A 24,530-nucleotide genomic window follows, 5' to 3' on the forward strand; every position below is an offset into this window, starting at 1 on the left:
TTGACTATTCTGAGACCAAGACTTGTTCTTTTTAGATAAGTTTTAGTGGTTTTCATGAAATGATGCAGGGAAGTCATCTCAGCTAACTTTCAGTACTGTATTCTTGTATGGTTAAAACAAATCACACTGTACTTAAATGATTTCATGTTAAAACAGTGATGGTAGGGTTCTGCTTGTAACTCCACACAATTTTCAATACCTAGTCATGTGATCCAGGATAGCATGAATATAATGAGTCTTGTTTTTAGAGTTACAAACCACTTGATGGTTGCAGATCCCAAGATTCAGGATGTTTCCTCCCCCCCAGGACCCAGTACTAGGGACTGAACCCAGAACCTCACACATGCTAGGCAAGTGTTCCACCACTGAGCTACTGCCTCATCCCTTGTTTTGCCTTAGTGGGCCAAAGCTAGGGTTGTGGCTCAGTGGTAGAGCACTTGCCTAGCATATGTGAGGTAGGTAGTGGGTTTGATCCTTGGCACCACATATAAATAAATTAAAAATCCATTGACAACTAAAAAAAACTTTTTTGGGGTGCCGGGGATCAAACCCAGGGCCCTGTGCTTGCAAGGCAAGCACTTTACCAACTGAGCTCTCTCCCCAGCCCTAAATTTTTTTTTTTTTTTTTTTTTAATTGGACCGTTCATTGTCTTGGGACTACAAGGACAGTTAGGCGTGATTTTAAGAATTCTCAATCAAAACTTTTGGTACAATACTGTTGACTGATAACATCATTTCTATGTAGCACATGTGTGATCTTTAACATAATAGTCCGACTGCTGAGTATGTTGGTAACCATATAATTTCCAATAGCTATGGATTCAACGAAATAACTTGTATCCTTTGGGGTATAAGTTTGGTTCCTACCTACCACGCATTTAGCTGGAATTCTTACTAAACCCTGGCCTGACCATCCTGTGGGGGTGGGAGTGGGAATCATGGGACAGCAATGACTCACCGGTTCTGCTTGATCTGGGGCTAAGCCAAACCACTAACCATGCTTTGCTTTGTGAAATTGCATAACCCTTAATAAATAATAAGCACAGACAAGGAAAAGAGTTCTCTTTCTGTTGGGTGATGGTGTTGGGTTTCACCCTGGCTGCTCAGCTTTGATCAATGAACAGGAAAGTCACAGTCACCTCCCTCAAACTTTGGGCGTGGGATAAATACAAAAAAAAAATTAATTTTAAGCAGTATGGAGATCCTACCATGTGTTAGCTATCGGGCTTCTTTTAAGTTTTTACAGGCTGCACTTCGATTCATTGTACACAAATGGGGTACAACATTTTCATAAATACAAAGTCTACGCTCACCCGCCGCTAGCGAGCCCCCGAGGGGCGCAGGACAAACTGCTCGGCCTCCCTGCGCAGTGAGCGACACTTCCAGCTTGCCCTCCTGGCCCCGCCCCTCCGCCAGGTGGCGACCCGGCAGCGCCTAGCAACGCGCGGAGCCGCCGCGCCAGCGGACGGGCTCACCGCGGGGCATGTTGGGAAGCGCGGCTTCCTGGGCGCCTCCGCCCGCGGGTGAACGGGCGCGGACTACAACTCCCAGGACGCCTCGCGCCGCCTGAAACCCACCGGCGACGGCGCGGTCCCGGGCTCGGGAGCGGGAGGCCTGGCTGAGTCGGGAGGGCCGAGTGGGGCCGGGATCGGCGGCTCCGGCCGGGCCAGATTCCCGCGGCCGGGCCTGCGAGCGGACGGCGCGTAACGGGCACCTGCCGGGCCTGGGGGTTGCAGGCTGCGCCGGCAGCGCTGGGGTCGGGACGGACGGGCGCGAGGGGCGACGCTTAGAGCGCACAGTGTCACGGGCGAGGACCCTGGGAAGGGCTCTGACCTGGGCGGGCGCGGGGTTTAAACACTGCCTGGCGTGGACCTGGCTGGCTAGACGCGTTGACGCGACGTTGCTCTGGAGCCCTTTGGCCTTTACAAACCTCTCACAGAAAATTCCCGCCGCCTGGAAGCTGGGACAGAATGGGTGGGAGATGACAAGTCTCCTGGTGTGTCTGTTATGAGCCAAAACGCGTTTGGACCTGTAGGTCGCCGAAGTTGCCATTGCAAAGAAAGAGAAACACGACCATTCCAAGTGGCCTTTGTCCCTAACCCCAGATAAACTTGGCATTCTAAAAACAGGACAGGCCAACACCTGGGAAATAAGAGATGACTGCCTCTGACTCCTTTCTAACAAGGCGTGGCAAAGGTGGGTTTTCCTAAAGAAGATGGGGGGAGACAGGTTTCTGAGGAAGACTTCGATTTACAGCTAGGGAAATTTTCCATCATCAGTGAAGATCGTGTCAAGGGGTAACCAGAGCGCACGCCTGCTCTTCGTGCTGAAGGCTGTCAAGAAAATAATCTTGAATGTTGCCTGGGAACCCACCTTTCTGAAGTGGGTTCCTGTCATTTTCTGCATCCTCTTTTTAGAGCAGGGAACACTGACCACTGCACTTTGTTCAATCACTCAGAAAACCCATTAAATTATCCAGAATACTTTGCTTTTCATCCGAACCACTTTCCCATAAGGAACTTCAATTTTTGCTGGGTGTGGTGGGTTTACTGGGGATTGACCCCAGAGGCACTTTACCATTGAGCCACATCCCCAGCCCTATTAATTTATTTTAGTTTTTGAGGCAGGGTCTCACCACGTTGCTTAGGGCCTCTAAATTGCTGAGACTGGCCTCAAACTTGGAATCCTCTTGCCTCAGCCTCCCAAGTTGTTGGGATTACAGGCACCATGCCTCCCATAAGAAACTTTTAATGTGTGGAAGTAGATTTTGTCCTCTTGAGTGAATAAAGTGAAAGAAACCTTGACAACCCTCGGGGTCAAGCTCTGTTAAAGCTACATTGTTTTTAAGCAACTACTTCAATTTTCTTCTTTAGGAAGAATGAACCTGATGTGGGCAGAATTCAGATGAGCTGGGCAGTGCTGTGAAGAATCTGCAAGCAGCCCCCAAGAGCCCTGAGCAAAATGGTAGGCAAAGTGCACAGTAAGATGTGTAGGAATGTGAACACTACCCCTTCACCCACCCCAGGCCCCCAAAATCTTGACTGCATGGAATGCTTTGGAAGCTGGGTGGCAAGGACCAGGATGTGGTTCCTAGAGAAGAGTGATAGGAAAAAGCATTGTATCAAACTCTCAGATTTAAGCTGCAGCAGATTTTCTCCTGAGTTTCTGGGAGCTTCCAACTGGAAGCATTTTTGGTTTTGTGGTACTAGGGATTGAATCCAGAGCCTCACACACACAAGACTAGAGCACTACTGAGCTACATCCCTAACCTAACTGGGAGGGTTTTTTTTTTTTTTTTTGATACTGGGGATTAAACCCAGGAGCACTTTACCACTGAACTACATCCCCAGTCTTTTTTCTTTTTTATTTTGAGACAGGGTTTTGCCAAGTTTCTTTAGCACCTCACTAAGTTGCTGAGGCTGGCCTCAAACTTGCAGTCCTCCTGTCTCAGCCTCCCAAGTCTCTGGAATTGCAGGCATGCAGAACCACACCAGGCAGCTGGGAGCACTTTTAAGCAGCCATCAGTAGTACTGAGGATTCAGGTGATGGAATAGAAGGAAACATTACTAGTCACATTGTATCCCAGCTTGGAGGGTTTGCATGTGGTATCTAGAAATCAGGGAAGAGAGATTTCTGTCCACCTATGGGTGCTACTGCTGCATAGTGGTGACTCTTGCCATGTTCTGAATAAGTTTATTTTCACACACTATAGGAAGACATAAAGGACTTCTTTCTCAAAATGCCATTGGTGTTCCTTCCTAAAGCAAAACAATTCATTCTTGTTTTCTAGCTTCAACACAGGCTCACCATTTGATTTTGTTAATGTGTGTGTTTTTTTGCTTTTTTGTTTTTTTTTTTTTCCCCCCATTTTTAGGCACCCAAAACCAAGAAGGGATTGAAAGGTGAGTAGAGAGATGGACCATCACTCTTAAATCAAATGTGCCTTTTTCCCTCTTTGGTACCAATGCAACATAGAGATGTCTGTGTTTAAATGTTCTTGGTGAGAGTCTTGTTTCTCCGTTAAGTCCATAGGCAGCCTGTGCCTTATGGCTCCTTATTCTGCCTCTTTGGCCCTCAGAGAAATTCAGAAACAAATAAGAAATGAGGTTTGTGGGGCTGAGGGTATAGATTGGTGGTAAAAAGAAGAAGAAGAAGAAGAGAGATTTTAGAAGAAATTCTTGTTAGTTCCTGTATTCAGATGACATGCTTGAGGTTAACTGTGGTAAAGGCACTTTCACCAAGTGGGAGAATTGATTCAGTATTCTTGCCTCGGTTTCCCCAACATGCTCTATCAGGAAGTCACCAGGGAAGGTGCATCCAGAGCACTTGGGGGGGTTGTCAGGTGGAAAGGTACAGGAGGCTATCAGCATAAAAGAAGCTTGCATGTGCCTAGAAATTTTGGATGCTTTTCCCAGAGACTCACACTGGACTTTTCAGAATCCAGAGGATTGAGTGTTGACCAGCGTGTTGTGGGGGAGGCAGGTAGAAAGGAGGTTCTACTGAAAATCTTCACCAGCATCCTTTGAGAAAGTTATTTTAAATTTGTATGTGAGGTATTTCGACAAAGTGTGGTAACTGGTTGCCAGTGGGTTGGAAAACGTCTCACGGCGGGTGGAGGCAGAGCTCAGCCTGACCCAGCATTCAAGAGCCACACGGCCTTGGGCGAATCCCAGGCCTCCAGGTCTGTGAACACCACTCTTCTTTCCTTCCTAAGTCACGCCTGCCGTTTTCTGTTCCAGGCTCCATCGATGATGTCCTTGGTGACCTCCTGGGGGATGACAGTAAGTGTCCCTCTAATTCACAGGCCAGACCATGAAATTCACTCTTCTTTATTTTTATTTATTTTTTTCTGGTACAGGATTGAACCCAGGGACACTTTACCACTGAGCCATATCCTCAGCCACCACCAATAACCCCTTTTTTTTGAGACAGGGTCTCACAGAGTTGCCAAGGTTGGTCTCATGCTTCTAATCCTCAGCCTCCCGAGTTGCTGGAATTACAGGTGTGCACTACCACACCGAGCTTAAAACTTACTCTTTAAAAGTGTACAATTCAGTGACATTTAAAATACGAGAATATCACCACTACTGAATTCCAGAACATTTTCATCACCCTGTAAATAAACTCCATGCCCATTAATAGTCAGTCCTCACTCTCCTTCCCCACCCTTAGGCCACATTTATTTCTTCTCTGTCTCTATGGATTTGCCTATTCTGGACATTTTATATGAAATGGAACCATATAGAATCTGGCCTTTGCCTTTTGCCACCAACTTCTTTTTTTTTTTTTAGTTGTAGATGGACACAATACCTTTGTCTTATTTGTTTATTTATTTATGTGTGTATGTATGTGGTGCTGAGGATCGAACCCAGTGCCTCACACATGCTAGACAAGCCACCTTCTTTCTCTTAGTATGATATTATCCAAGTTCATTCACATAGCAGCATGTGTCAGTACCTCGTTTTCCTATTTATTTATTCATTTTTTTTTTTGAGGTACTGGAATTGAATCCAGGGCTTCAGGCTTGCTAAGCAAGTGCTCTACCTCTGGGCTACATCCCCAGCTCTCTAAATTTTTATTTTGAGACAGGCTCTCACTGTTACCCAGACTGGCATTGAACTTGGAATCCTCCTGCCTCAGCCTCTAAGAAGCTGAGATTACAGAAGTGAACCTCCATGCCTCCTCTCATTTCTTGTTATGGCTAGAGAATAGTCCATAGTGCAGGTATCCCACATTTTGTTTATCTGTTCATCAGGTGAAAGACATTTGGTTATTTCCACCTTTGGCTATTATGAATAAGGCTACTGTGAATATCCGTGTACAGGTTTCTGTGGGGACTTGTAGTTCTTTTGAGGGAACTCTAGGAGTGGACTTGCTGGGGCTCGTGGTAACTCTGAGAAACCACCTAAGTGCTTTCCATTGCAGTTGTGCCTCTGTGGGCCCCTGACATATTCTGGAGACTGGCCCCTTACCCTTTATGTCTGTGTTGCTGTGCTGAGGAGCAGGGCTTCACGTTGGGCAGAGTTTACTGGGGATAGTGAGACTTAGCCTCCCCTCCTTGGCAGGGAGAATTCGTAAAGTCTAAGCTGACCTCTTCCAAGCTACAGTGTGGGGCTGCAGATATGCCGTGGTGCCCCTGCCAACCCTGGGGTGCGGTTGGCGTGGCTTGAGTTGAGCTCTCCATGTGACACACACTGATGTCTAGGGTTGACATCCTCCTTGGAAATGTACTACTCCCTCCCTCATTCAGGTTTCCAAGGGATAATGTTGGGACCTGCCTCTGGCACTGGTTGCCTTCCTCTGAACTGCCCTTCTTTCCTTGGGAAGGTCGGGGTGACAACTGGGTGTAGGGGTGTAGGGACTTAACATCCTTTTTTCTTTTTTTTAATTTTTTTTTGTAGTCGTAGATGGACAGCATGCCTTTATTTGTTTATTTTTATGCTGAGGCTTGAACCCAATGCCTCACTCATGCTAGGCAAGTGCTCTGCCACTGAGCCACAGCCCAGCCCTTGACATCCTTTCCATCTCAGTTGAGTTCTCTGTAGCTGAATGACATCTTTTGTGTTGTCCCTTGTTCCAGTGACACTCCCTGCGAAGCCTGTTGAACTAGCTTCACATGCCAGAGGTGCCACACGTGCATCTCAGGGGCTCCCTTCCTCAAAGAGCAGAGCACGGTGAGCACTGGGGCGGCCTGGGCTGCCCATTCAGCCCAGCACCCTGTCCCTCCAGCACACTTCCCTCTTGGTGCATGCCCACTGCTGATGTCAGGGACTTCCACCCTCTTTCCTTAGCTCCTAGGATCCTAGAGGAGTGAAGGACACCTGACCTGGTAGAAGCCATGGCTTCCAGTCCTTCATCCGTTACTTGGGCAATTCCTGAACCTCTCTGAGCCTCAGTTTCCTTATGCTCAAAATAAGGGCATTGGCCCAGGCCAGTGATTTTCAAATTGTGTTTCCTCTCCTGACAGGTGAGCAGTAAGGGAGGAACCTTGTCATGGTCCACCTCCACCTTCACTTTAGCTAGAGCAGTTGTCTTCCTCTTTCCTTTTGTTTTTAGAGAGAGAGAGAGAGAGAACTAGGTGGCCCATGAATTCCTTTTTGCATGTTTGTCCTCTTGGAGAAGTCCAAGTTCACTTGACTCTCTAAGCCACTTGCCTTTTTTTTTTTTTTTTTTTTTTTTTGTGTGTGGTGGTGCTGCGATTGAACCCAGGGCCTTCTATGTGCCAAGTATGTGCTCTACCACTGAGCTGGCTCTTAGCCCCCCATTCTCCATTTTTGAGAAAAATCTGACCAGGTATAGAGCGGTCAGTGCTGATTCCACCCATCTCTGTGCAGGTCCCTCCTGGAAGACAATATTGTTGACACCCTGACAGGAGCTGATGCTGAGGTGAGCCTGGCCCACTCCCCAGTCCTTAGCCTCTCTATTTATCCCTGAGAACAGTGAGTTGGTGTGGTGGCCACGGAGCCTCATAGAAGGGTGCAGAAATCCCTGCAAAGTCAGTTTGTTCTTAAAGCAAAACAATGCCCAAGGGCTGCCATGGGAACCCACCAGAACCATGAGCTGGAAAACAGAGCTCTCATGGGAGCTGGATGTTGCCCATTCCCATTAAAATCTCCACACTGTCTGGTCACATGATTGGGAAGCAGCAAAGCTGGGGTGCTGTGATGGAAGTGACCTCTCTTTTGGAGGAACAGAAAGTGGCAGTGCTTTATGGGTCTCCAGAGCTGGGCAAGTTTGTCTTCACAACAGCTAAGCCCCAAGGGAAAAGGACAAGGGACCCTTCTGTTTATGCGTATTGGCCAAGCTGTACCCCTGCTGAGCCACCTGCTCCCACAGAAGCAAGGTAACAGGGGCTGGATCCTTGAGTGTTACTGGGCCTTGACTAATGTGCCTCTTGTCCTTATCCTTGCCTCCTGTGGACTTAGATTTCTGATGTGTCAGAGGCAGACCCGCAGGCCTTGCTGCAGACCATGAAGGTAGGGAAACAGCTCCCAGTCCCCAGGGCTGGGACGGGCTGGGCTGCTGTTGTCTTGTGCCAAGGCTTCACTCTCCCTCTAATGTCTCCTTTCATACGGGGGATTGAACCCAGAGGCACTTAACCACTGAGCCACACCCCTGGTCCTTTTTATATTTTATTTAGAGCCAGGGTCTCACTGAGTTGCTTAGGGCCTCACTAAGTTGCTGAGGCTGGCTTTGAACTCAAGATCCTCCTGCCCCAGCCTCCCAAGCCACTGGGATTATAGGTGTGTACCACCACACAAAAACCCTGAGCTACTGCCCTTTTTTAAATTGTTTTTTATTGGTGCATCATAATCATACATAATTGTGATTCTTCATCAGGGCTTCACACATGCATGTGACACACTGGTCAGTTCCATCCCAATACCTCCCCTCCTCTGAACTGTTGCCCTCTGGGTACAGTGAGCTTTCCTGCTCTGGAGACTGGCAAGTCTATACCACAGGCCTCTGGTTAAAGGGGGCCCAACTCTACCTGGAGGCTCACCTGGCTGGGTTCCTTCCACCACCTGCCACTACCTGAAGGGACTCAGAAGGATCATGTCTCCTCTAAAGCCTGTTCCTTATATTTCTTCCACGTCCCCTGCTAACTGGGATCCCCTTCTCATCACATCCAGCCCAGAACTAATCTTTGCACTGGAATCTTAAGATGTAAATTCTGAACCATGTATAAGCACATGATCACACAGTGCTCAGGTGGCTTGGCCTTGGTCACCTCTGGTTCTCCCTCACCTACAGCCAGTGGCAGCCTGCCCTCTGACCCCAGGCTTCATGGCCCATCCATTTACCCTATCTTTAAAAAATTTGTTCTCATTAGTTACATATAACTGCAGAATGCATTTCAACTCATTGCATTCACCCCATTTGTCACATTCTCTGGGTGAAGGCCGAGCACTTGGCTCCAGTCTCCGTGGAGCTAGAAAGAATCGGCACCCTATCCCTTCTTGGCTCCAGATTCAGCTGCTTCAACCTGAAATCTTCCTCCCTGAAGCCAGCTGGCCACAACCCCAGGCATGACCCTCAGGTCCTCTGATTCTGTTTTTGGTGGTGACTTTGAGTCACCCCATTCCCGAACCGTGAACCCTGACCCCACTGTGCTCACCTTCAGTTCTATTTTCTTTCCTAACTCACCATTTGTCTTAAGAGTTTTCTTATTTTCCTCTGTCCTCTCACAGTTCGTCCCCTGGGTGCCTGCCACCCTCCTTAGATAGAACCCCTCCATCCATTCTGTCTAGCCAGCAACGAAACACCCAAGATGGCTCGCTTGTAAAGAGATGAGGTTTATTTAGCTCACAGTTTTGGAGGCTCAGTGTCCAAGATGAGGTTGGAGGTGGGGATTGGTTTGGCCTTAGGTTGAGGTGACGGATGGTGGCACATCATGGCAGCTAAGCCCCAAGGGAGATGTAAGTGATCACTTCTGGACCTGGAGCAATGAAAGAGGACGGCTGTCCCACAGTGCCTTTCAAAGTCTGCGTGACCTACAAACTTTGCACAAAGCCCCACCTTCCAACGCCACCACTCTAGGGCCAAGCCTTTTCACACAGACCTTAGGAGGACACTGAGCATGCAAACCATAGCGTCTTCCCAGGCCTGTGCCCCATCTCCTGCTGTCTAGGATCTAGATGACATGGATGCTGATGTCCTGGGTTTGAAGAAGTCTCATCCAGCCTCTGGCAAAACAGCTACCAAGGGTTCTGGGAAAGAGGAGCTGCCTAGCAGCCCCAAACCTGCCAGCAAGCTCGCAGCTGGCGAGAAGGGTGAGTGGAGGACAGTGCCCTGGAGATGCTTAGAAGGATGCGCTCGTGTCCTGTGCCTCTGTGTGGGTGGGTGTTTGGGGGGAGGGAGTGGCTCCATTTCCTCTAAGTCTGACATGCGCAGCTCCTCAGGAGCTTTTCCAGTTAAAATGGGAAGTTGGGGCTGGTGTAGCTCAGTGGTAGAGCACTTGTCTAACACGCATGAGGTCCTGCATTTGGTCCCCAGCACCTCCGAGAACAATAATGTTTTGGGGGGGGTACCAGGGATTGAACTTGGCACTCAACCACTGAGCCCTATTTTGTATTTTTGATTTAGAGACAGGGTCTCACTGAGTTGCTTAGCACCTCACCATTGCTGAGGCTGGCTTTGAACTTGTGACCCTCCTGTCTTAGTGTCCAGAGATGCTGGGATTACGGGTGTGCGCTCCCACGCCCAACAATAATTTCTATTTCAAAAGGAACATTGCATGGTAGCCTCCGCATCTCCTAGCTCTCCCATCCCTGCGCCTCACCTCTGTTTGGAGAGATGCATTACAGGGGGCTGACAGCAGCCTCTCATCACATTTTCCTGCCAGAAGCCTGGTGAGAAGGGGTGTGGACCCCTCCATGGCTGTGCCCACACCCACGAGTTCAGGCTTCCTAGGATGAAGTATTCTCCATCCAGGGTCCCTAGTCCAAGGACTAGGACCCCAGCTGGGAAAGACCTAGCCCACAACCTCTCTCTCTCTCTGTTCTTCCTTCAGGGGACATCATTGCCACCAAGCAGCCACCTGCTTCTCCCAGTAGCTTTGGACATCAGCACCAGAAGCTTTCCTTTGAAGGTACCAGAGGCCCGGTACACTTGGTTCTGCTCCAGTACTGCTCCTGGACACTTGGTTCTGAGAGCAGTCAGTGTAACGCTTGCTGCTTGCCCGAGGTCAAGTCTGTATATCAGAGTAGCAGAGGAGGAGCAGAAAGCTGGTGTCCTGATGCAGTTCCCCTTAAGTCCTGGAGGAGGGATGAGCTGTGTTGTATTGGCCAGGACGTTTGGGGAACTTAGTTGCAAGGACTTGGAAACCAGGTATCAAACCGCAGATTTTCTGAAGTATAGGGAAAGGGCTCTTTCTCTTCATGAATGCACACATGTTCTACTTCTGATGTTTGGGATGCTTCCAGGAGCCCATGCATCTAGCTAGCATAGTCAGTTGCCCAGTGGCCGGCTCTGTGTGCTTTGTCTCTGTGTAATAGGCTCCCTGCCGCGGCTCCACCCTGCAGTGCTGAAGAGCTTGTTTGTCTTCTGGTCGTAGCTGCCCCAGCTCCAGCTCTTTTTCCTGGACAAAGTGCTGTAGTCTAACTTCTGCTTTCCCTTTTGGCTATGAGACTTGGAAGACCCATTGGCAGGACTTCTCTCTGATGAGGAGGAAGAAATTGCCAAGAAGCCACTTGTGACAGAGAGTAAAACAGCTTCCAACAGGAGTCCCAGCACAGTCAGAGATCAAGGTGGGGTGGAGAAGCTTGTTCCTCATCCTGGGGGCAGAGTCTGTTGAAAACAGACAAGTTTACTGAACTTTCTGATGTGGGATCGCAGCAGGGACCCCGCAGGGACCACAGGTCTCAGATCCAGAAAAGATGATCAGTGTCCAGGAGCAGGGAGGTGGAAGCATGGGCCTAGGAGTGAGGGGGAGTCAGGTTCCTATGGGCACCCAGACAGGGGCAGTGTCTCTTCCCCCACTCAAAGCTCAGAGTTGCCCAGAAACCGCCCTCCTGGCCCATTCAGTCATAGAGGGCAGGAAGTCCGTGAGAACTGGGTCCTGGTTCTGTCTTCTAGGTCCCTGTGTTCCTCTAACTCCTGGAGACACGCCCATCCGAAAGAAGGAATTGCTGTTTGATGACGGGGATGACATCATGGCTACCTTGGGGTTTGGAGACAGCCCGAAGGCAGAGAGGAGACAGACGGGTGACCAGTAAGGATGATTACCGGTGGGGGGTTCCTGGCCAGGCCGCCACCTCAAGAAAAGTTCAAGAGAGGGGACAGTGTGGTCCCCCTGGGAGCCCCCTTGCCACAGATTCCTTCCCCAAATCCCATTCTCTAGGGAAGGGCCCCGCCCTGCTCGCTCCAAGCTGGATGAACTGCTGGGTCGAAGCACAGCCACAAAACTCCTGGCTCATCCGGGTACTGGACAACAGAGAGAGTTCAAACTAGACAAAAAGTACCAGAGACCACAGGGTGAGGAAGCTAGGAGGGAAGGGGAGCACCTCCAAACCTGCTCTCTACCACAGCCGGCACCCTGACGTGATCTCATGACACATACACGTGATCAGCACGTCTGTGGTGGAGACAGAGGTGTCGAGAGATAACCGTTGCCCCACCTGTCCTGCACCCTGCTGCTCTGCGCACATGCTGCTTGATTTATGAATCTGCTGGTTGACACTATTCAAGGTGGTTTCTTGAGCCTCTTGATAGGCAGCCGCTCATGTCTTAAAAATTTCTGTGGACCAGTGTTTCTCAAAGTGTCATCCCACCAGCAACCTGTTGGGATCTGTTCTTGTGACCCAGCAGCTCTCGGCCCGTGTGTCTCCACAGTCCCTTGCTGTTCTTGTGGCTGCAGTGCTTCTTCTCGGGCAGCCCCACCTCTGCTTACCTTGCATCAGAGCTGCCAGTGCCCTGGCTCTGGGTCAGGGTCACAGGCCCCTTATTTTACAGACAAAGAAGAAGAAGATAGCTGGGACAATGAGGACCTCATTTTTGGGGCCTACCAACCCACTGTGGGCTCCTCTGAGGGTCTGCAGTCTCGGCGGCAGTCTGTCAGGTAAGCGGGGCCTGGGGAGGCCAGCCTCTGGAGAGCAGATCCCTGCAGTCCTCCCCATCCTACCTGACAGAGTGGGGAGGCGGGGTGCAAGTCTCTGTGGGTGCTGAAGGGAGAGGAAGGCTGCCTGGTCCCAGCAGCTCAAGCCGAAGGGTGGAGACAAGTTTGATCCTAGATTGGGCCCCGACCAGCAGCCTCCTGACATACAACAGAAAATTACATCAGCGATGGAATTTTCTGAATTTGTTTTCTCTCAGTATTTACATTAAACTGTATTTTGATGTAATTTCAGACTGACAGAAAAGTTGTAAGAACAGTCCAAAGAACTCCCTCCTCCCCTTCACCAGGCTCGGCATGGTCGGCTCTGCTGCACTGGCCTTGTCAGCCTCTCTCTCCATCTAGATAACTACTCCACGTGCATTTTTCTTCCCAGTCCCAGAATATTTTTTTTCCTTGGTGCTGGGGATGGAATCCTACTACTGAGCCGCATTATCCCCAGCCTCTCAGTCCCAGAATATTCCTTTTTTGTTGTTTCTTTAATTTCCACTCTGGGATTCAAACCCAGAGCTTCATGAATGCTCGGCAAGCACTTCACCCAGAGCTATATCCTCAAATAGCATAGTGCATGCCACTGCCCTACCCCAGCAGCTGGTCCAGGGGCTGCTGCTCATTGGGCCTCAGGTTGGTTGGGCAGTTTCTGGGCATTGCTGACTCCATGCTGTGGGCCTCCTAGTCCCTGCTGGCGAAAAACTGGCCAGGGGCTATTGGGACAGGATGCCTCCCCTGCCTGATGCCCTCCTCTCTGTCTTGAAACAGGGTCTTAGAAGGTGGCCCAGACCCCAAGGGAGAACCAGGCCCCAAACAAAGCTCCCCAGTGGCTTCCAGCCCAGTCTCCCCCAGGAAGGGAGGAGCTGACTGGCTGGGCCTGAAAGATGACGACTTGGATCTGCTGCCACTATCTCCCATCCGGGAGTCTTACCGGGAAGGCTTGGCGATATCTACACCCTCTGTACCCCATCCCGTGAGCCAGCACTCAGCCCTAGACCCATACTCTGCCCCATCTGGGCTGCCCTCCTTGAGGCCAAAGCCACCAGCAGAGAGTACAGGGCCCTCTGCCCAAGCCAGCCAGGCCTCCTGGCTGGGAGTATCTGAGGAGAAAGAGGAGGAGGATTGGCTGAGCCACGTCTTGTCTCGGAAGAAGTCCCACAGTGCGACCAGAGAGGAGCACACTGAGGCTTATAAGGGCCTGGACTCAATGGGGACAGCAGGCCGTCCCCTTTCTGACAGGTACGGGCCTGGGCTGCTTTGTCTAGGGGAAGGACCAGGCAGGGTCTCAAGGGCCAGCCTTCCCATGTGCGTGCTGTAGTCTCTCTAGGAGACGCCAGCAGTGTGCCATGGGCCACTCTGAGCTCTGTTTGTCTTCATGTTGGGCACACTGGAGAGGGCTGCTCATCTGCCCAGACACAGATGCTAGGGAGCTGGGGAACTGTGGACATGCATGCCCCTACTGCCATGGCAGCAGGGACTTGCTGGATCAGGCAAGATCCCGCGGTGGCAGGTTCTGCTGTCCTCTGCCTCTAAGCAGGGACTCTGCACAGCATCCTCGGGCGGGCAGGGAAACCCAGCAGTGTGACTGTCAGTGTTTTTGTCAGCCCAACTGAAGTGACTGAAGTACATGTGAGTAGAGATTGTCGTGTCTCTCGGGGGTGTTTGAGAAGACATGGTGGCTAAGACATAGTTCCTGGGGAGCCACAGAGTAACCAGCTGGTGGGGCAGACTGGTGAGTGACCTCTGAGGGCAGGAAGAGGACAGGGTCTGGTAAGGCTGAGTCCAGAGGAAGCAGGGAGATGCTCCGGAGAGCTGTGAGAGAGCCCAGGGACACCACCACACCTGGGCTGGATATGATGACCAGAGGACAGCTTTGACTTTGGTCTGAAACCAAGGCAGAGCTGTGACCCAAATAGAAAAGCCCAGAGCGGGTACAAATAACCCAAGAGAGTAACTGAAGGGCGACTGTCCTGGGGTCACCTGAGCAGAGCTGAGGTTTAAGGCTGAGGGGAGCTAAGTGAGACAAGGCTTGAACTTGAACTTAACTGCGGTGTGTGTGATGTGCCATTGTCACTCCACGGACAGCATCCAGTCACTGCCATAGTGGCCACCGAGGTGGGGGGTGGTTCTGAAAGGGAGGGACAGTCCACACATCCCAGGAGCTCAGGCCTGGGAGAATTCCCCAAGATGATGGTGGCAACAGGAGGGCCAGGAGAAGCAGGAAGAGGAGAGGGTGCCCAAGCGTCACACTGGGTGTCATCCAGCCTAACCTGGGCCTTCTGCCACCTCTGCCTTTAACACACACTGTCCTCAGCCAACCTGTCGGCCGCACTCAGGGGCTTGAGCAGGCAGCTGCGGGCAGGACCTCAGGAGCAACAGTGCAAGAAACGCCAGCTGCCAGGCCGCTCGTCACAGGGTATGTCCACAGCCAGGGCTGGCAGCGGGTGAGGCAGTGGGGCCTGCCCAGACCTCCTTCCCCACAGACGGATAGCAGGTGGCCGTGCTGGGACCAGGTGGAGCAGGCGTAGTGCTCTCTGTCTCTGTTGGGCCCACTGATGGCAGACCTGCTGCAGGCTCTGTCCCATCCCCTTTACCAGCCAGCAACACAGCCAGGTCCTGCTCTCCTAGTAAACAGTTGTTCACCTGAAGTTTGCCTTGACTCCTGCTGCCACCCTTCCCCTGCGTTCTGCATAGAAGACTGTTTACCTTGCCCCCATCCCTGTGTCCCCAGGTCCCCTGAGAGTTGGAGCCACCCTCCGTTGGCCTTCCCTGCAGGTGACCCAAAGAGAGGAACAGCTTCTGGAGATCCCTCTGGCACCGGTTCGTTTTCTGCTTTGTTTGGGGTTTAGTCCTGCGTGAGGAAGAGGTACCTGGAGCTCCTCTGAGGTCCCTGGAAGATGAGTAACAAGGCACTCCTGCAACAGGCCAAGGCAAAGAGCCCTGGGCTCCTCTGGGCCTCCTGTTCAGTTCTCTGCTGTTTATTTTTCAGAGCCTGCAGTTTGTCCCCTAAGCTCCCAGGAGTCCACAGGGCTCTCTGTACCTGTCCAGGTAGGGAGTGCAGACAAACAGGCACAGCTCTTGGGCTTGGGGCATTCATCCACGTTCAGAGGCAACTCCAGGAGTTGACTATGACAACCTTCTGGGAAAGATGTGTCAGATATGCCCAGTGTGGTGCCAGTGCGCTCTGGCATGCCTCACCAGCATTGTCTTGAACTTTTAGCCTCACTACTCCCAGGTGGCATTGGGTGCAAATCTGCCAGCATCAATAGGGAATTGCTGGTGGCAGCCAGGCTGCCATGGCCAGGGATGCTCCAGTCAGAAAGCTGGGCTGCATCCATCTAGAAAGCCTCTTCCATTCCTGCCATCCTCCCTTCAACTGTGTTCCCCAGGCGTGGCAGTCACCTCTGACACCTGGCCTGGGAGGTGTGGCACCCAGGATCGTGACCCTGGGAGACAGTGGTGAGGGGTGGCTTATAGAGTTTCTGACCCAATAGAAAGGGCCAGTGTCATAGCTGAGACTGCTTCTTGGTCAGAAGCTAGAGACACCAAGGGGAGGATGTCATTTTGGAGGACAGAAGGACATTTACTTTCCTGACCAGAGCTGATGCGGAGATGCTGCTGACTACTCAGTGGCAGGACCTGGGACTCTCTAAGACCTTGTCCTGGCCTTGTCCCCTGTCTGCAGCCACAGAGGAGGGGAAAGCCAGGAAGTCCAGTGAGCAGAGGGCCAGGAGGTAGCCAAGCTCAGCTCCTGATGTGGGACAGCTCTCATCCTCCCCCACAGTCCCTGTTCCCAGAGTCTCTGGAGCAGAGCCTGCTGCCAGGTGTGGGGTACCAGAAGCAGCTCCTGGCAGCCCAGGCGCAGCTTCAGAGTGGCACTGCCCAGCTCCAAGCAGAGCTGCTACAAAGCCATGCACGGCTGGCAGAGCTTGAGGTCCAGGTAAGGGACCCTGGGCACCTGTAGGTGGGGATCCAGGGGGAATGAGTTGGAGGCTTCGCTCGAGGGGAGGAGGGACTGCAGGCACAAAGTGGCGTGGAGTGTAGACCCAGCAGACCTCGGCCCCGCAGCACACTGGCTTCCCACTATCTGCTAGGTGCGGAAGCTGGAGCTGGAGCGCACCCAGCAGCAGCTGCTGCTGGGGAGCTTACAGCAGCGGCACCAGGCAGACCTGGAGCTCATTGAGGACGCGCACAGGTACCTACCAGCTCCTTCCCGTGGTCTGCCTCGGTTGCCCCAGGCTGGTGTCATGCCTCAGCTCTGCTTGCATCTCCTCACTGAACCCTGAGACTTGAGACCATGTTGATATGCTCAGAAAGGCCCTGTAGGTGGCTGTTCTCTTGGCAGAAGCCACCTCAAGATGCTAGAGACATCGTACCAGCAACGGGAGGAGCGGCTCCGGAGAGAGAATGAGGAGCTGTCAGCTCAGTATCTGTCTCACTGCCGTGAGGCTGAGCAGGCCCGAGCCGAGCTCACAGCCCAGCACCAGCGGCGCTTGGCAGCAGCTGCACAAGAAAAAGACCAGGAGATGGAGCGGCTCCGAGAGCTGCAGCGGTAAGGAGGAGACACTGGGGGCAGAGAGGAGGGGAGCCACACCTGAGAGCCCCCAAGCTGTGGCTCGGCCTGAGTTTGAGTTCTTCCCATTGGCCCACTGAGGTGAGGGCCAGTGCTAAGCACACCAGCCTATTGGCCCACCTGAGCGGGGTGCCATCTCTTCTGCTGAGGCAGGAGGGGGAATGAACCAAGGAGGGCTAGCCTTCCCGGAGGCAGGGCATAGTAGCAGCAAGCACCTGACCTAGCAGGCGAGGTTACACACCTCACCCGTGGAGGCTAGCTTCACCCTTGGAAAGCTGTGCTCATCATTCCTGGTGTATTGATCTGCTTGCCTTCCGAGATGAGATTGAAACCAAGAGAATGTGCCTGAGAGACTCAGGTTGCTGAGGGCAGAGCAGGCTTGTTAAGACTGGCCAGATGGACCAGACACAGGGGTTATGTACACAGCTTTCTTTGGCTCTGTGAAAAGTGGACTTTGCTTGGTAATAGGAGGAATCTTGGTGCACATGCCCTGAGGTACCAGGACAGATAAGATAGAAGAGTCAGGAAGCTGGGCATGGTGATCGCAGTGGCTCGGGGCTGAGGCAGGAGGGTCGCAAGGTCGAAGCCAGCCTCAGCAACTTAGTGAGGCCCTGTCTCTAAATAAAATATCTATATATAAGGACTGGGGATGTGGCTCAGTGGTTAAGAACCCCTGGGTATCAAAATCCCCTGCACCAAAAAGAAAAGAAAAGAAGAGTCAAGGAGACAGAGAATGCCTGGGGGAGGAAGAGGGAGGGGCGCTGCTCCCATGGAGAGCTGCCGGGTGTGCTCTCCACGTCCAGTCTGTGTGGTTCTTGAGAGCAGCCCTGGGCCACCCACCGCTGCCCCCTCTTCAGGGCATCCATCCTGGAAATGCGCAAGGACCACGAGGAGCAGCTACATCGGCTGAAGCTGCTGAAGGACCAAGAGATCGATGCCGTCACCAGTGCCACCTCCCACACACGGTATGTGTCTGGCCCAGCACTGCCCACCCAGGGGCCCAGGGCTGGCCTCTGCAGGCTGAGGTTCCCCTCTCGTCCTCCAGGTCCCTGAACGGCATCATCGAGCAGATGGAAAAGTTCTCCAGCAGCCTGAATAAGCTGTCCTCCCGTGTGGAGGCCTCACACCTCACTACCTCGCAGGAGCGGGCACTGGGACTACGGCAGCAGGACGAGCAGCTGCGAGGTACCCCTCCCCCGTCTCAGTAGCCCAGGCTCCCCTGGGGCCAGGAGGGCTGGCAGTGAGCACCCTGTGGGCCACCCCAGCGCTGCAGGAGCGGCTGGGCCGGCAGCAGCAGGACATGGAGGAGGAGCGTGCTCGGCTGCAGGAGGTCATCGGGAAGATGGAGGCGCGCCTGAGCGAGCAGAGCCGGCTCCTAGAGAAGGCGAGCCTCCTCCTACCAGAGCTTCCTCCCACAGAGCTGCCCTGGGAGGTCGGCCTCCCTGACCCACCCTCTCATATCTCCTCTCAGTGTCCCTCCGCCCTTCCTGCCTGTGCCTTCCAGTTCTGCCCAGCCCTGAGCACTGGCCACCTGAGCACGCAGAGTCTACCTAGCAGGGCCACCTATCACTTGATTCTTTGGCCTCTGGCCCTGAGGGCCCCTCCACATCTTCCCCCACCATCAACTGTGCTTCCTCCTGTCACCCAGATCTGCCATGTCAGATGATGCTGTGGCACTGGGACAGATGCTCCTGTGCACTCAGTGTCACTAAATGCCACTTAAGCTCTTAAGCTGTGACAGATTCATTTGAACTCCCAATATGTATTCAAATAAAAGAGCGAATTCTGTTCTTTAAAAAGGAATAACATTTTCTTTCGTTTGTACCGGCTCGTAACAGGAACGCTGGCGAGTGAGTGCCGAGCAGTCCAAGGCAGAGTCCACACAGCGTGCTCTGGAGGAGCAGAGGAGGGTCATGGCCCAGCAGATCACCATCGAGAGGGAGGAGCTGGAGAGGGCCAAGGTGAGTCCAGCACCAGGCTCAGCTGCTCACCCACCATTATGGCCACTCACCATGCCCCCACTCCCAAATCCAGAGTGCCTTGCTGGAGGAGCAGAAGTCCGTCATGCAGAAATGTGGGGAGGAGAGGCGGCGCCTGGCGGCCGAGTGGGCTGACTTCTTCACGCAACAGAAGCTGAGTAAGGAGCGGGCTGAGCGAGAGGCCGAGCGAGCACTGCAGGTGGACAGCCGGCGGGAGGGCACCCTCATCAGCCTGGCCAAGGTAGGGCCCAGAGCCTTCCTCCGAGATGTGTCAGCTTTAGGCTTACAAAAGAAGAGCATAGTGATGACATACTTAGGGTGCAGTAGTTAAACAAGTGACTGTCGCCACAGTAACCCTCTTGCATCACCAGAGGCATTTTATACCCTTTTTTTTCTCATTCAGTCCTCATTAGAGCCAGGCATGGTGGTGCCCACCTGTAATCCCAGCTACTTCGGAGGCTGATGTGGAAAGATTTCAAGTTTAAGACCCACCTAGGCAATTTACTGAGACCCTGTCTCAAAATAAAAAGGATTTAGGCCACACCTGGTGGGCATGTGTGTAATACCAGTGACTCAGGAAGCTGAGGTAGGAGGATCATAAGTTCAAGGCCAGCCTCAGGAACTTAGTAAGGTCCTAAGCAATTTAGTGAGACCCTGTCTCTAAATAAAAAACAAAAAGGTCTGGGGATGAGGCTCAGTGATAAAGCACCTCTTGGTTCAACCCCCAGTACCAAAAAACAAAAAATAAAAATAAAAAGGGCTGAGGATGTGTAGTGGTAGAGTACTTGCCTAGCAGGCACGAGGCCCTGGGTTTGATCCTCATCGGCTCCCATGACTTTGATAGTCTAGAAATAAGGACACTGAGGTTCAAAGGTGAACCTGCTGCAGTTACACAGCTTGTGGTGGAACACCCTAGCTGGCTTCATGGCTCTCTGGCCCATCCTGGAAGCCCATCCTGGAAGCTCCAACACCCGCTCCCGGAGGCAGAGTAGGCAGAAGGGACCCCTGGGTGCTGCTTAGCCTGGTGTAGCTCCTAAGAGGCAGATGCAGCAAAGATTCTGCCTTCTCCAGGAACAAGGAGAGCTAAAGGTCAGGGCCAGCGAGCTCCGGGCCAAGGAGGAGCAGCTGGCAGCCGAGAGGGAGGCTGTGGAGCGGGAGCGGCAGGAGCTGCAGCAGGAAAAGGAAAGGGTCAAAGCTGCCACCCTGCGCCTCCAGCTCCGTGCTGAGGAGGTGGAGCACATGAGCAAGGTGAGGCTGGAAGGGTGTCTGGATGTGGGACATCATCTGACTCCAGCCCTGACCTTGAAGCCTCCTTGCAGGTGGCCTCTAAGAAGTACCAGGAGGGTGAGCAGGCACTGCAGGAGGCCCGGCAGGTGCAGTCTGAGCAACAGGCCCGGTTGCAGGCCGTTCGGAGGCAGCAGGAGCGGCTGCAGCAGCAGGAGCAGCATGTGCATCAGGCAAGGCTCCCTTCCCCCAGCTCCTGTCCCCACACCCACCACCCCCACACCCACTGAGTTCTCCTCTCTGTGGCTGGGGACAGGAGCACCTGAGCCTGGCGCAGCAGAGGCTACAGCTGGACCGTGTGCGACAAGACCTGCCCTCCAGCCTCCCAGGGCTGTTCTCCACAGGCCAGGGCCCAGCAGCCTCCAGCCCAGGTGGTAAGTGGCTCAAGGAAGAAGGGATGGGGCTCAGCCAGCCCAGGGCAGGGGCACAGGTAAGAGCTGGCTAACCTTCAACTGCTCAAGTTAGGGAGTGTCTGGGTTTGGGTTTTTGTTTTTGTTTTTAAGATAAGGTCTCATTAAGTTGCTGAGGCTGGCCTCAAACCTGTGATCCTCCTACCTTAGCCTCTAGAGTAACTGGGATTACAGGCATGCATCACCATGCTTGGCCATTTTTATTTTTATTTTTGGGTACCAAGGATTGAACTCAGGGGCACTCAACCACTGAGCCACATCCCCAGCCCTTTTTTGTATTTTATTTAGAAATAGGGTCTCTCTGAGTTGCTGAGGGTCTTGCTAACTTGCTGAGGCTGACCTCAAACTTGGGATCTTCCTGCCTCAGCCTCTCAAGTCACTGAGATTATGGGTGTGCACCACCTGCCTAGCACTGGCTGGGTTTTTTTCCTGTTTGTTTTTTGTTTGTTTTGTTTTGAGACAAAACTAAGTTGCTGAGGCTAACCTTGAACTTGCAATCCTCCTGCCTCTGTCTCCCAAGTTGCTAGGATTACAGGTATGTGCCACCATACCTGGTGCTGCATGAGTCTTAAAGTCATCTTGTTATTTCTTTTTTTAACAATTAATGCATGTTAACTTCAGCAGAATAAATCAGAAATAGTCGGGGAAACTTTTTTACAATATCAGCCTCAATCCCAGTCTCCAGTGCAGAGAGAACCACCTTGAACATTTAGGTGCCTAATGTTCCAGACCAATGGTTGTTTTCAAAACAAAATTGGGAATATGTCACATGTTGTTTTATAAGCTGGCCTTTACCACTCAGTGATACACATATGGAACGTGTCTTCATGTCAGTACTTTCACATTCTTGATGAGTACAGCTTCCACTCTGAGGCTGTTCCATGTGGCTGAGAGGAGCAGCGCCTCCCTGGAGACCTTCATCTGTGCATCTTGGCTCCTTTGCCTGATTCTTAGAAGCAGACTTGTCAGATGGGAGCACATGAGTATTTTTCAGAGGCTTTTGAGAGTTGGAGCCACATACCCCCAGAGCATTTGTCCCGGTTCCCCTGGTGGGCAGCATGTGAGCAGGCCCTGGAGGTACAGCCATGGGGTCCTGTTTTCCTACCAACACTTCGGCCCTGACTTCCTCCTCAGCCTCCTCAGCCCTCGTGACTCCTGCACCCACCACCCTTCAGTGCAGCCAGCTGCTGGCCAGCCCGGGCCCTGCACACCTCCTTGCCAAGTTGGTGCTGCTGAAGCACACAGCCGAGCAGGTGAGTGTCCACTGGGCGTGGGTCCTCACATTCACCGTGGGGACGTGCAGAGTCCTAGCTCAGGGCAGCGGCATCGGGGAGCTCTGGGGAGAGCTGCCCCCAGCTCCTGGATGAGACTCAGCAGGCAGACTACTTGGTGTACAACTTGGAGGCTGTGCCCTCGGCTGGGTTCTGTACGCAGCAGCTGGCATGTGCCGTCTCAGTTAAACCTCACGGCAGCCTGGGACTGCAGCCACCACTCAGGGAGCATGTCCTGTGTGCTGGGCCTGAGGCTCAGGCTTTAGGTGCATTAGCTTCACCCACACTCGGCTCTACCCGGGAGAGGTTCTTATCTCCAGTTTCTCCAGGAAACTGAGGCATAGAGACGAGGTCAGGTGCTGAAAAGTCGCACTGCTACAAGTGGCCTCCCCAGGACTGAGGCCAGCTCTGCCTCACTGCACACCTGACTCTTTCATGTCCCTACCTACCCCCCAGAGCCAGCCAACAACTGGGGGCGGGGCCCCTAAGTGAAGGCTGCTCAGCCAGTGTCCAGGCCCGCCTCTCAGTGCCCCAGAGCCTGAGCACTCTTCTGAATCTGCCTGGCAGGACCGTGACTTCTTGGAGAACGAACAGTTCTTCCTGAATGCCCTGAAGAACGCGTCCTACAATGTGACACCCCATTCCACCTAACATGGACCTGCTGCCCCTCGGCGCACACCTGGACCTGGAGCTCCCCTCACCGTGCTACCGGCACCTGCTGCAGCTCTCCATGAGGACAGCGTGCCAGTGCGCTCTTGCCAGGCCCTGCAGCCTGCCACTCGGACGCAGGCAGGCACTCCTACACCTCTGGGGCTTGATGTGCCACAGCCCCCAGGAGTCATGGTGACAGAGGCAGCCTCGTCACACCCAGTCTGAGGGTCTGGGGAGGCAGCGAGCTCCCCAGCTCCCGCGCAGCTGGTGCACCTCCATTTCTGCACAGGCGGCTGCTTTGGGGTCTGTGTGCCTGGGCCTTTTCAGAGACGGGTGCTTTCTTGAGGGTGCCATGAACAGCCTTCTACCTTCTTTGAGAGGTCCCCTTCCTAATGGGGACATAGAGAAAGGCCTCCTATGAGGAGTGGGAGGTCTGGTTGGGGGCGGGGAGGACGTTGTGCCAGATTCTTCTCACAGTTAGATGAGCTCCTGGGATTCACCACCACCCGCTCACTACCAGGTCTGTCCAAGTGACTGACCAGCTCAGCATGGACTTTGGCCTGCAGCCTCTTCCTCCTCACCTAGGCGCCCACCAGAAGCAGGAGTAGGGAACTCTGGAGGGTGCTGGGGGTATGGAGAGGGTCAGGAAGGAAAACAGCCAGAGCCTTTGCCCCGGCAGGGGAGAAAGGTGACCTGTGGGTCCCCACGCACCTAGGCTTCTACTGCCACCTGCCTTTGCCGTGCTCCCTGTGCAGGCCATGTGCCGAGGTCAGGTGGAGGGATGCCAGGAGAGGCTGGAGGGGTGGTCATTGTACCCAACAGACCCAGGACAAATCAACTCAACTAATAAACGTGCAGTTGCTGCTAAAGCAACTTCTGTCCAGGAGCGATTCCTCACCATTCATCCCAGAGGAAGCCATCCAAGTGAGCAGGAGGGCAGAGAGGAAGACAGGAGGGAGAAGCGGCACTGTTCGTAGCTCTCTGTTCTTCAGAACATCTTTCAGAGGGACCTGATTTATTTGCCAACCCAGTTTGTAGTTTTGGTCTTGAACCCATTAAACTACTCTGTATTTACTTACTTATGATACAGGATTAAACTCAGGGGTGTCTGCCACTTAACTATATCCCCAGCCCTTTTATTTTTTTATTTTGAGTCAGGGTCTCACTAAGTTATCAAGGCTGACCTTGAATTTGTAATCCTCCTGCTTCAGCCTCCCAAGTAACTGGTTTTTTTGTTTGTGTGTTTGTTTGTTTGTTTTGCAGTGCTTGGGGATTGAACCCAGGACCTTGTGCTTGTGAGGCAAGCACTCTACCAACTGAGCCTTGTATTTTTAATTTTTAATGGGGGGTTGGGGGCTAGGATGAACCTAGCGCCTAGGCAGGTGCTCTATCACTGAGCCCATAAACGGCCATATTCTTAATGATTGCATTCTTAGAATTTGCTAACGCACATCCACTGGCAGTTATGGGGACAGCTGGTGTTTGTGTAGTCAACTGGAGGATGGCCAGCACATAGGGAGTGTGGTGCAGGGAGACCCACAGGACTTTGGCCTTCAGGACAGAGTAACAAGAAGAGTTTAGAACTAGGGAACAGGTGGAGATGATGGATTTTTTGTTTTGTTTTGGTACTATTGTTGAATCGAGGGGCACTTAACCACTAAGCCACATCTCCGGCCCTTTTTATTATTTTTTTATTTTGAGATAGGGTCTCACTAAGTTGCTTAGGACCTTGCTTGATTGCTAGGCTGGCCTTGAATT

The 24,530-nt window shown here is 52.6% G+C and overlaps 1 protein-coding gene across 3 annotated transcripts; it reads left to right on the forward strand.

The window, feature by feature from the left end:
* The first annotated feature begins 1,491 nt into the window (after window positions 1-1,491).
* FBF1 (Fas binding factor 1) lies at window positions 1,492-24,110 on the forward strand. 3 transcript variants are annotated; one of them, XM_079134685.1, is made up of 30 exons: window positions 1,494-2,196; window positions 2,874-2,964; window positions 3,875-3,902; window positions 4,740-4,781; window positions 6,581-6,674; window positions 7,335-7,386; window positions 7,926-7,976; window positions 9,632-9,773; window positions 10,514-10,591; window positions 11,130-11,249; window positions 11,578-11,713; window positions 11,843-11,976; window positions 12,454-12,559; window positions 13,373-13,843; window positions 14,919-15,020; window positions 15,336-15,424; window positions 15,594-15,652; window positions 16,290-16,544; window positions 16,699-16,799; window positions 16,950-17,156; window positions 18,035-18,142; window positions 18,223-18,362; window positions 18,443-18,561; window positions 19,016-19,138; window positions 19,212-19,397; window positions 20,228-20,404; window positions 20,476-20,613; window positions 20,697-20,814; window positions 21,985-22,103; window positions 22,689-24,110. In XM_079134685.1, exons 2-30 carry the CDS (start codon window positions 2,962-2,964, stop codon window positions 22,770-22,772), a joined length of 3,582 nt encoding a protein of 1,193 aa, XP_078990811.1. In that variant the 5' UTR covers window positions 1,494-2,196; window positions 2,874-2,961; the 3' UTR covers window positions 22,773-24,110. The 3 variants fall into 3 exon arrangements, 2 of the variants coding, with proteins under 2 accessions (XP_078990811.1, XP_078990812.1); XM_079134686.1 differs by having other exon boundaries at window positions 16,389-16,544; XR_013762944.1 differs by lacking the exons at window positions 20,228-20,404; window positions 22,689-24,110 and having other exon boundaries at window positions 1,492-2,196; window positions 20,465-20,613; window positions 21,985-22,016.
* The last annotated feature ends 420 nt before the right edge of the window (window positions 24,111-24,530 follow it).

Source organism: Sciurus vulgaris (assembly GCF_902686455.1).
Source record: "Sciurus vulgaris genome assembly, chromosome: 3".
NCBI lineage: Eukaryota > Metazoa > Chordata > Mammalia > Rodentia > Sciuridae > Sciurus > Sciurus vulgaris.

Excerpts from the sequence above, each read along its gene's own strand:
- FBF1 (XM_079134685.1), top strand. Across the intron at positions 15,653-16,289 it reads GGCTCTCTGTACCTGTCCAG|CCACAGAGGAGGGGAAAGCC; the intron begins GTAGGGAGTGCA and ends CCCTGTCTGCAG. Across the intron at positions 18,562-19,015 it reads AGAGCCGGCTCCTAGAGAAG|GAACGCTGGCGAGTGAGTGC; the intron begins GCGAGCCTCCTC and ends GGCTCGTAACAG.